Raw genomic sequence first — 11,405 nt, 5'->3', positions numbered from 1 at the left:
AAACCTTGATCTCAACCAACTCAAATTTCCATCCCTCCGAGTCTTGGATTTGCTGGTACTAATATTTCAAATGGTTGAGCCAATCCGCCGCACCCGCGCCAAAAATGCAACTGCTCACCCTGGTCAAATCGTGCTGGACGCCCAACAGAAATGCCAGACGCCCAAAGTGAAGGCAGCTGATGAGAAGCGTCTCCAAGCTGCTCAAGAAGCCAAAGAAGCGCTGGCTGTGGCGGGGCTTAACCGGCTTGCAGAACTGCAGGCCAACATGGAAGAAGCCCAGGCGACAACGACAAAGCCCAAGGCTGTCAGGCCACGTCCTTTACCTAAGAAGCAGCGAGGTACTGCCAGTGCAAGCAATGAAGACGAATCTGCCGTTGTTAGCGGCATCACTACAAGGGCACAACTGCCAGTGGGAGAGGCAATGGAGGATGCTGACGAAGATCTCCTGGCAGGTGATGATGATTCAGGTGACGATGGGAGGAAAAAGAAAGAACGGAAGAATGCACGGTCGCTAAGCAATGCCATAGTCAAAGCTCGCAAGAACTTACCAAGCACTGCAAAGGCTGATAGTTGTTATCAGCCACGTGTGAACGAGAAAGGCAACTCCTTACCGTGAGTTGTGCATGCCTCAACCACCATGTTCATTCTCTCTGAATCTACACTTTTCTTTCGCAATCTGACTTTGCAATCAAGGGCCAAGTCAACTTTGGGTGGCCGCATTCAGAACTGGAGAAAGGATGTCTACTATGAGCCAACGACCACAAGCAATTCACTCACTAGCGCAAGTCAAGTTCCTCCATCTACCATATTTTCAAAGTCTCAGATATCGCATGACTCAACCGGTACTTCTCTAAGCTCAAATCCTTGTGAGCCTCGACTGCCTAGCTCCAAGAATTTGCCTAAGATGCCTGAACTTACACACTTGGATGAGCTTGTTGGAGGATTTGGAGATGAGGATCTTGATGATTCATTTGAGCATGCTGTTGCATTGCATAATCATGGCAAAGTAGTAAGCACTGGCAGAACGGTGACCATCAGTTGATTTTATTCATTTGTTTGTACTGATTTTTCGCCCAAGTCCACCATCGAAATTACATCCCATGACACTGATCCAGACCTCGTGCCGCCACCTCTTGCTCAACGACAATCTCAAGTTAATTCTGCAAGGAAGAGAAAATAATTCATGGACATAATTCAAGACATTTCCAAAGAGGACGATCTCTTGACTCTGCAAGAGGAGATTGATGATATCGTGTATGAACCAGCTTCTGATGATGAGGAAGCCATGCAGGTCGACGAAATAGAGGATGTGGTGAAGAAGCCTATTGCAGTCAAGACGCAGCAAGCTAACACCGTGAAAGTTTCACGTACTACAGCCACGGTATTTTTTTCCATGTCTTGCACCTTCGCTACTAATTTCACTCCAGACATCCGTCGGTACTGTGTCTCGCTGTGACAACAAAGTTCCCCCCTCAAAGAAAGCAAAGACGACACACGTGAAGTCTGAACATTCAGTGTCTACTGCTGGGCCTAAGGGGGATGGCAATTGGGTGGAACTAGTGTCAAAGGCACATTCAACATACCTGAACACCGATCTTCCTCCAGGTTGCCACGAAGATGGAAAATGGGCCAGGCAGTTTTTACCAACAGTCTTTCTCTGGCTCGGCGCTCAGGACGAACTTTGGGCAATTACTGATGCGAAACTTCTTCATGCATGTCAGGAAATTTTCAAGGTTATCTACCCAAACATTCGGTACAAGGTTGTAACATCTGGTTCAGTTTTCAGGTGTAGTAAGTTCATCTTCCATTTAATTGATGGTGTTCTAATTATTTTATTTTCAGGTCACTCAGCGGGTCAGCGAATGGCGCAGCAACTTTGGATCGACTGCGCTCGCTATGGTGATTGATTTTCTAAATTCAAACAGAGACACTTCTCCGCAAACACTTGCAAAACTCTTCCTCAATGAATTTGCATTTCTGTACCCTGATCCTGAGAATATCGACAAGGCTGAAACCTTCCGCTCTGCCTTTGTGCAAGAGCTGCTCACTACTGCGCATCTTGCCCGGATTGTTGGGCATGCTGATGTTCCCACTCTTGATACCGATGCTCTAGCAGACAGTGGCATCACCGGCAGCCCTTGGATTGTGTGCCGTCTCAGTGTGTCAATTTATTGGTGTGGTTTGTTGCACTGATTTATTTAATTCTAGCTCGAACATGCTTTCACCCTTGTTGCCGACAACACCATTGTTGTTGATAATCCCGAGGCACCTGTTGCAGGACGAAAGGCTCGTTTAAAGACACCAAAGTCCTTCAACAAAGTAACCGGAAAGGAAACGGCCACTGAGCATGCATTCTCGATTGCCAAGTGGGGCCCAAAAACTGCTTCATTCATTTGAGGGGCGAATAAGAAGGGCGTGGAATCAATCCGGCTGACAATGTCCATGGCCTACAAGTACTTGAAGAAACCTGGCTTCGACAATCACAACAGCCTTGACTCAGCGGATGAGATGGACGACTGTGCGGACATCTGGTGAGCAGCGCTCCACTTGTGCCAGTTATCCTTCTAATTGCCTTTTTTTCAGATTGAATCACCTTGATATCCATTTTTCACGCGTTTGCAGCCCTTTGCAGCGGTTCTTGACTCTCTTTAGATCTCGTTTTAATCATTTTCTCCCGAGTTTATACAGTCCTTTTTTCGCTTAATGCGTCTTGGTACACCTTGCGATGCTTTATAATTACTATTTGGTTGAAAATTGGGATAATTTGAATCCGACGGTATTTGCCTTTTAGCGAGTTTTTTTCGTCTTGAGCAATGCGAGTTAAGGCGAAGTCAGACGATTTTAAGAATACGCGTGGCCTTTTGGCGTCTTGTGCACTCAAGATCTTTTCGCGACTTTTATGACCCTGCAAGTCAAAAAAAGATGCCTCAAGTCATCTTGGATTTTCCTGATGTATATAGCAATCTAAAGCCATGTAATCATGCCAATGCACGCTCGGTTCAGGCTTATATATTGCTTTACATCGGTAAAAGCATCAGATCTGAGATCTGAGATCTCAGAGTTGTGCGAGCTGGCGCATCTTGTAACCTCGGTGAAATCAGCTACACGTGACCAAAGCTTTATCGTCTTCAATGAGTACAGACCAACACAACTTACCGCTTCAGCTTCATGAAGGGAATTAATTCGGATTCAAAGCGGCATTCATTGTCCGCTCTCAATGACAAGTACCACCTAATGCATTCAATTGCCATCGCTAGCACCTCCCCGAGAGCTCCGACTCCTCCCCTGCCAGTACTTGGTTCCGGCGCCCTAGCACTCTCCCTTCCTGTTGCCCGTACATCAAAGAAATCCTTGCCCCCCCTCAAATCTCTCGCTGCTGAACTGGTCGTGGCTACACTTGCCCAGTCGCACAATGGTTAGGCTTTCTCCCTCAGCACACTTCTCCCCTTGCAGCTCCCCCAACGTCACATCATTAAGTCCTTTTACCTCCTGCTCGCCTGTGTAGATGGTCTCACCAGAGCGCTTTTTGGTGGATGTCATATCCTGAGTCCTGACGACAACATGTACTCGGCTTGCCACGAATAGCCTTTGATAATGAACCAACAATAGAGCATACCGTAAATCGAGCTGTCGAGCCTCAAATAGAGGAAAGGAGAAGAAGATGGGAGGATATTACTGGAATCAGGTACATCACTCGGCCATTCAAACATTAAGCAGGTCTTGTCAATGCGCTATGTAATGAAAGTGCTGCTGCTTACCAGGAACAACTAAGACAGGCCAATCAGATCATATCTGCGCAGATTCACTGAGACAATACTTCATTGGAATATGATACGCAGCTCGAGCAGTCCATGGCGCTCACCAATCACCTGAATGCCCTCACATGATGGACACGGCTCTCATTTCTTTTAACCAGATATTTTGCATAACCATGGTGCTTGCTGCTGCTGATGAACTAGATGATCCTACAGATGTCGTACCTGAATATTTATCCAGGCTCGAGAAGGAGCTTGTACAATGAAAAGGCGAAGTGGTGAGCCAGACTAGGATCGTCCAGATTCATACCGCTAATCACAGGCTCGTAGGCTCGAAGCCAAATTAACTTGATGGAGTCCCCACCTGGATCAACTTGTTTGATTCAAAACTAGGTATCAACCCTCCCGCACCCATTTTCACACCATTGACTGCTACTTCGTCTTCAATGCGTGCCATCCCAACACATCCCCTTCTACAATCTGCAACCCCCCGGTAGCACCTGGCTCAGGCAGATGCATTCGCACCCTCAATTATCGCATCGTCAACTCCTACTCCTTAATTGCTCGGGAAATTACATACTATTGTCCTCTCTGCCCAACCAATGTCGTCGCTTAGACGCTTCATTGATCTACTCAATTCCTCTGCAACGGTCATTACCTCCACGTCTAAGCAACTCCATCTGATGTTGAACCAACGTAAGGGAGTTTGACCCGGGCCGATAGGTTGCGTTTGTTACTGCACTAGCTGCAGGGGCGGTACGAAGTGCATATTCAAATGTACGACCAGCTAGAGGCACTTTTACGATGGGACATGGACGAGGCTATTAGCGGCTTTGTTGAGGTAAATAGAACGATAACACTTTCAATGATCCAGACCTGAAGCACGACAGAATGAAGGAATTTAGCGCCGATCCTCACACAGAAATAAAGGGCCTGTGCGAAGAGCTCATGGTTGCAGCCGATGAGCAGAATGCGTCTGCGCGTTTGCCGATGGTGGGTTTCTGTCGCCCTAATCGTGGACTTTTGATCCGAAGAGAAGTCGCAGATGAACATACAGAGGACTTACTGAGCCAGATAAAGACAAGGTACCTGTCTGGAAGTGACGACAAGAAAATCAGTACTCTGTGCAGGCATTCAACAAAGGGGCTTCTCAAGGCCTGAGCCAGCTGCTGAGTGAGGCAACCGACTCTGCCAAAAGAGGCTACGTACCTGCGAGGTGATAAATTCAGCCGTCCGGCTAGGTTCCTCAATGCCTCCAAACACTCACAGAATCATTAAACTGACCTATTATTCCACAGCACATTCGACATCTCCTGCAAAGGACCGTTCAGCTCTTCCCGCTCCAGTCACTTACAAAGCGCATTCTTTGCCTTCCCACCATGCAGGGATATGTCGCACTTGCTCTGGGGGTCGTGATGATTCATGACTGTTTCCGATCTCTTCGACCTTTCAGTTTGATCGTATCAACCTCAAGGCCCCAGACAGCTGCGGCTGTTGAATACATCAGTAGTAGACCCATGTGTCGAAGATTGAGGATACTGAAACTTGATTCTCGAACTCAAGTGAACCTTTGTGGGTGTTGACCCTACGTGCATCAATCACAAGACTAATAATTGCAGGTGCACAAAGTTCCCAGAGCGATGCCACGCCCTTCTCCGCTCTAAGCTCTTTTCCAACTTTCTCCCTCAACGTCCGCGCGAAGACGATACATGTGAGTTTCAAAATTATATCCCAACTACGGACGTTGAGCTGAAAGGCATCTGGTCAAAGTCACACATTGCACCTTCAAGTTGACGCAGCTGCCGGTGTTAATTATCAATGAATTTCACCCTGAAGACTCCACATGACAAGTTGACAACAGTATGTCCAACTCTCTTATCATATTATCCCAACGAACGTCTCCACACTACAGGACTCGTTGATTGGACCACTACTCACTTTGTCGAATCAAACGCATAGGATCTCGGCATTAAACTTGGGCTAATATTATACTCCATGAGAATTGAACGAGCTCACGACGCGCAGAAGTATGGGCGTGGACGTGGCGGTGGTAGGCGTTTTCGAGTCAATCTGCAATGACTGCTTGATAATCAAGTTCGCCCACTTCACGCTCCATCACGGACCACTTGTCTCATGGACTACAGTCTATCAGTCATTTGCGGATGAATCGCTTTTCTCCTTCGAGGCAGGTCGATCAGCCATGATATCATCTTAGTTCAAGCTTACCTGCATGCTGACGTCAAGTTGAAGATGGTACTCGTAGTGAGACGTACGTTCCCAATTATACTGCCTTCACTATTTTTGACCAAGATATTTACCTGAGTTATCATGAGAAATTGTTCAGTTTCGAGGTGTGTCCGCAATAGTTTGTTACGCGCACACCGTAATTATTTCGAACACGATATTGCTTGCGCCAACCTTGTTGCAGACAGCTGTAGCTGTTAGCCGTACACATTGACAAATGGATGCATTGAATATTGGGACCGTCGACGAAAAAATTATGAGTTCGCCCAAAGCACTGTCATGGAGAGAGTTGAACACAGTGCCTCGAACGCGCATGAACGGGATTTACTTTCCCCTGAAACCTGGTGTAGTTTGTGTCAGTATGATCATGAAACTCCTCGGAGTAAATCGTACAAAATACAGCAAAGATACAACGAAGATACAATCTTTGTACAACAGGCACCATATACCATGATCTAAATAACATTCGCAAATGGCGACCGGCCCTCCAAAAATATCGCCCATCCTTTGAATATGTCCGGCAAAGCATTAAATGTTATGCAACTGTATAGATTCTGGGGAGATACTCCCATCTCAGTGCACACAGACCGTGTCTCTGCGAAGCGCTGTGCAGCTACAGCAAAGTCACCACGCGCAAAGGCAACCTCTCCCAGTCCGCGGAGGCTGTACGCCTTAAACATCAGGTTGCCTTGCATATCGCAACTTTCGATTGTGGTAGTGAATTGAGACTCGGCGCTGTGGTACTCGCCTGCGGTGAGCTCGATGCGTGCTGAGGCATAATTTCTGTGGAGAAATGCGTGTGCGTTGCGCAGCGCGAGGAATTCGAGTGGTCTGGAGGCTTGTTGGATGAGTTCCCTCGCAAGGGCATGATTCCCCTGCTTGCTTGCAACCGCAGCCTTCCACACGGTGTACCAAAGAACACGTTGCGGATCCTGTCCCTCGAGCATCTCTACGAGTTTCTGCAGGATATCCATTGCGTCGGATAACCTGCCTTCGCAAAATGCAACTTCTGCAAGGCCCCGAAGTGCTTCCCTGCATTCTGTGAGATCTCTAGGAGGTGCGCATTGCCGGAAAAGGTCTTCTAGGTATGTCTTCACCTGGACAATGTCTCCGCCGTAGCACAATCTGGCCTCCCAATGACGAATCTTGGACCGTAAGCCCAATATGCGATCTTCCATGGACTTCACAAATAATTCATCTACAGATGCTGTGAAAGTGTACATCCGGGCTATATCCAAGAAAAACCAAGTGTTGGCTTTTGTTGTTTCGCTGAGATGCTTCCACGAGTCGGAGTGTTGGAAGTCCTCCAAGACCTGTTGGGATTGAATGAACCGGCCTTGAGATCTGTATGTGTCTGCACATTCGGTAACACAGTGTGCCACATGCTCGTGGTCACCGGCAGTGAGGTAAAGAGCCTCAGCAGCTTTGACGGCCTTCATTCCTTCTGTGAGCTGAGAAATAGTGGAGTAGAGACAGCCTAGCTGCCACAAGCATTTTGCTTTTGACATCAACGTGGAGGACTTCTCTACAATGTTGAAGATAGCCGGGGCAAGGGTAGTTGGGCGAGGAACATGCCACTCCAAGCACTGCAAAAATTGCCAGCAAGCTCGATAAATCTCTTCAGGGATGCAGGCAAGGTCGAAAGCAACTACATGCTCAATGTTGAGATGATCCGAGATGATGATATCAGCAGGATTGTCGCGTGCTTCTGAACACTGTTGAACAGTGCGATAGTAGAGAGCACGTATCTCTCGCAAACAAGTGGAATCTGGGGGTAACGAATCTCGAACAAAATGGCGTATGGGCGCGAGCATCTTGATGAAGTTGTCTTGACGATAAACGAGCGATTGCATGCATAGAACATCGCATACAGTGCTGACTTGCGGGAGCGATGGCAATAAATCGCTAGCCAGGTCCTCATTGAGACCCTGGGGCAGGAAGGCGATAACAGCCAAAGCATGCCGACCGTTCTCTCCGAGTTTCTGGACCGACGGCGAGCTGAGCGACAGCTCCATGGTGTATGACAAACTTTGCAGCTTTCCCTCCCCGTGGTCTAGTACTGCGCTGTGCCGATCCTTCCATCGCTCCAGCAGCGTCCGTGGAGACCAGCGGTTTTGCTGTGCAGCGTTTGCGAGTAGATTGATGGAAAGAGGGTGAAATTCTAACTCCTCAAGCAGGTTTGTTATTTCTTCTTCTGTATTGCTACGACTGGCTGTGCGGTAAATTCGAAAGAATGCCTCCTGAGCCGAACTCGAATCCAATGGCGGGATATCCTTCGTTATCCATTCTACATTGGGTGCATTCCTTCTACTACGCGATGTGAGAATCAGAGTGACGCCGGGGATGTCTGCAATTTCAGCAATAGCTGGTGGTATTTCCTTGAGGGCCGAGGATTCGCTGGCCTCTTCAAAGGTCTCGGCATTATCGAGGACAATGAGGGTGGTAGCAGAACGAAGAAATGAGGATATTTGGCCTACAGGATCAGCTCCAGCAAGCTGCATGCCAAGAACTCCCGCGAAACGAGTCATAAAAGTGTCAAACGTAATGGTGGAAGGATCGAGGCCGTCATATGTCACGAAAAAGCGCCTATCAGCAAATTTCATCATGACAGGGGACTCGTTGAGGATAGCTTTGGCGAGAGAACTCTTTCCCATGCCTCCTGGACCAATCAACGCAATATGCTCATCATTGACGACAAGGTTCATCAACTCTGCGACGAGATCATCGCGACCATACAACATGGAAGGACGTGATGGAGGCATATATGGGCGACAACTGACTGTATTTAGAGGACGTATATCACTGATTGAAAAGACAGCTTACTTTAGGCCGTCGATCCCATTAGCATTGTCCTGCGGTCCCAGAGCTAGCTTCTCCACTCTAATCGCGATGCCAGCAATCATTTCGGTCTTAAGACGTCATTCAGCGGTAGAAGTTTAGGTGAAAATCGAGAGACATACGCTGAATAGTACGAGGACACGATCCAAGTCCTTTTCCCATCCAGCAATCTGGTCACGATCTATCGCAACAAAAAAGAGTTTCTTCCAAAATCCTTGTTCCTTTCTTGAGGCTACTTCACTGTTGATGCGGTTCACTGAGCTGTACGGCGTCATCAGCTCCCAATGACGGTGAAATTGGTCTGGCTTACACGTTAAGCTGCGATAAAGCATGCCCCAGGTATCCTCGCAGATTGTCGTTGGTAGCACCTTTGGTGGCTCTCTCAAGGATTTCCCTGATAGTCTCGCACCTGTCGACTATCGCTAGGAAATCGGACTTGTTCTTGATCACTGACTATATAGACCTGAGCATTCTTCACCAAAAATCTCCGAATATTAAGCCAACTCACCTGCGCAATTATCAAGATATTCGCAACCGTCCCTAGGATACCTTTCGCTAAGTCGATGGGTACGAGGTCTTTCGTAACATTGATAGCCGCTATTGTGGCGCCCAGCAGTTGGCTCACATTGTCGTCCAGCGAGGCCTTGGGTTCAGAAGAGGGTTGCTTAGCATTTGGGTCATTCTATGTTAGATTATATATATATATGGTGGTGGCGCATAGATATGTGCCTTCTTGCCTTAGACTGTTTGAACCTGTTCGTGTTTGACTTTTTGGATGACATCGTTTGGGTCGGTGTGGAAGAGGGTTACAGTGATCGGATGGGCGCCTCCGAGTCTGCCTGCCTCAAGTTACCCGCATGGGAGAGTGCGAGAAACTATGGGTACGTACCAGTGTCTATCATACTCAGAGAAGTAATAGGACTCGGGGCAGTGTTGGGAGTGTTATCATTATGTGATGCCACTAGACGCGCATGTCACACCGCATTGCCATCCTCTGGTTCTCGGCCTTCCCAATTCATAACGGCAATTCCATCTTCCCTTGCTCTGAATTAGCTGGGTACGAACTTTAATCAGCTGCACGTGACCAGAAGCTTCAACGCTTATAAGTAAGTTATAACCGCGCCAGCTAGCTTCGTGAAGGGAATGCAAGTATCCATTCAAAGAGCCATTCACAGCTGTGCACTCTCGATGATGAGTAGTGGCTACCTCATGCATTCAATAATTGAAGTACCATCGCAGGTAGCTCCCCCAACTCCTCCTCTGCCAGTACTTGGTTCCAGCGCCCTAGCACTCTCCCGTTCTGTCGTCCGTATACCCAATAAATCCTTGCCCTCCCTCACATCTCTCGCTGCTGCATTGATCGTGGCTACACTTGCCCTCTCGCATGAAGGCTAGGCTTTCTCCCTCGGGACACATCTCCTCTTGCAGCTCCCCCACAGTCACAACAAAAAGCCTGTTTCCCTCCTGCTTGCCTGGGTAGAAACTTGTCACCAGAACACTTTTGGCGGATACCATGTCCTGAGTTATGACGACAACATGCTCAGCTCGGCGTACCATGAACCGCTCTTGAGGATCCCAACAAGAGCGCACCCTGAATCGAGCTGTCGAGTCTCAAATAGAGGAAAGGAGCAGAAGATTGGAGGATATTTCTTGAATCAGGTGCTTCAAGCGGGTCCTGTCAATGCGATATGTAATAAAAGTGCTGCCGCTTACCAGGAACAGCTAAGATAAGCTCATCAGAACTCTACACAGATTCACGGAGACGATACGTGATTGGATTATCATACACAACTCGAGCAGTTTACAACGCTCACCGATTGCTTGAATCCCCTCACCCGCCGGACTCTGGGCTCCCATTTCTTTCAATCGAATATTTTACATCACTCCTGCGCTTGCTGCTGCTGAGGAACTGAACAATCCTGCAGCAATACAAGACCTTGGGCCTGAATGTTTACCCCGACTCGAGAAGGAGGTTGTCCAAGGAAACACAAAGTGGTGAGCTGGTCTGGGATTGTCCAGATTCATACCACTAACTGCAAACTCATAGACTCGAAGCGACTACATCCACTCGATGTAGTCCCCGCCTAGATCAACTTGTTTGATTTAGAACTAGGTATCGACCCTCCCGCATCCAATGTCACACCATCATCTGCTACGTTGTCTTCACCGCTCGCTATCCCAATGTATCCCCTTCTACACTCTTCAACCCCCGGTAACACCTGGCTCAGGCACTGATGCATTCGCATCCACGACCATTTCACCGTCGACTTCTATGCTCGGGAAATCGGATAGCCGTATTCTTGACCGTTGTCCTCTCTTCCCAAATGAACGTCGTCGCTCGTACGTTTCATTGATCCACTCGATTTCTCGCAGCAAGACTCATCACCTGAACCATTACAAAATCCATCCGGTGTGGAACCATCGCAGGGGTGGCTTAACCCGGGCCGATAGGCTGCATGCGGCACTGCACAAATTCTAGGGGTGGTGTGAAGTGCACATTCGCATGTACTACTAGCTTGAGGCACGTTTGCGAGGCACGGGTGTGGACACGGCTATTGATGGCTCTGT

At 48.1% G+C, this 11,405-nt stretch overlaps 2 protein-coding genes across 2 annotated transcripts; one reads left to right on the top strand and one right to left on the bottom strand.

Annotated features, from left to right (window-relative positions):
• Nucleotides 1–70: 70 nt before the first annotated feature.
• On the top strand, nt 71–2,397 carry EDB91DRAFT_1251223 (uncharacterized protein; the record flags this gene model as incomplete). The annotated part of the gene is made up of 7 exons (XM_041323349.1): nt 71–612; nt 694–1,009; nt 1,079–1,153; nt 1,214–1,381; nt 1,428–1,778; nt 1,843–2,145; nt 2,209–2,397. The coding sequence occupies 7 exons, from the start codon at nt 71–73 to the stop codon at nt 2,395–2,397; spliced, it is 1,944 nt and encodes a 647-aa protein (XP_041174532.1).
• Nucleotides 2,398–6,224: 3,827 nt separating this feature from the next.
• Nucleotides 6,225–9,826, bottom strand: EDB91DRAFT_628323 (uncharacterized protein). The gene is made up of 6 exons (XM_041327938.1): nt 9,575–9,826; nt 9,346–9,519; nt 9,148–9,290; nt 8,960–9,098; nt 8,823–8,908; nt 6,225–8,774 (listed from the first exon to the last, which is right to left on the bottom strand). Exons 1-6 carry the CDS (start codon nt 9,617–9,619, stop codon nt 6,455–6,457), a joined length of 2,907 nt encoding a protein of 968 aa, XP_041174531.1. The 5' UTR covers nt 9,620–9,826; the 3' UTR covers nt 6,225–6,454.
• Nucleotides 9,827–11,405: the final 1,579 nt, after the last annotated feature.

Source organism: Suillus paluster (assembly GCF_016628075.1).
Source record: "Suillus paluster strain FC165 chromosome Unknown EDB91scaffold_51, whole genome shotgun sequence".
In the NCBI taxonomy this organism is placed as follows: Eukaryota; Fungi; Basidiomycota; class Agaricomycetes; order Boletales; family Suillaceae; genus Suillus; species Suillus paluster.
Note: the sequence above shows the minus strand (reverse complement) of the source record. Positions and strands in the feature narration are given on the sequence as shown.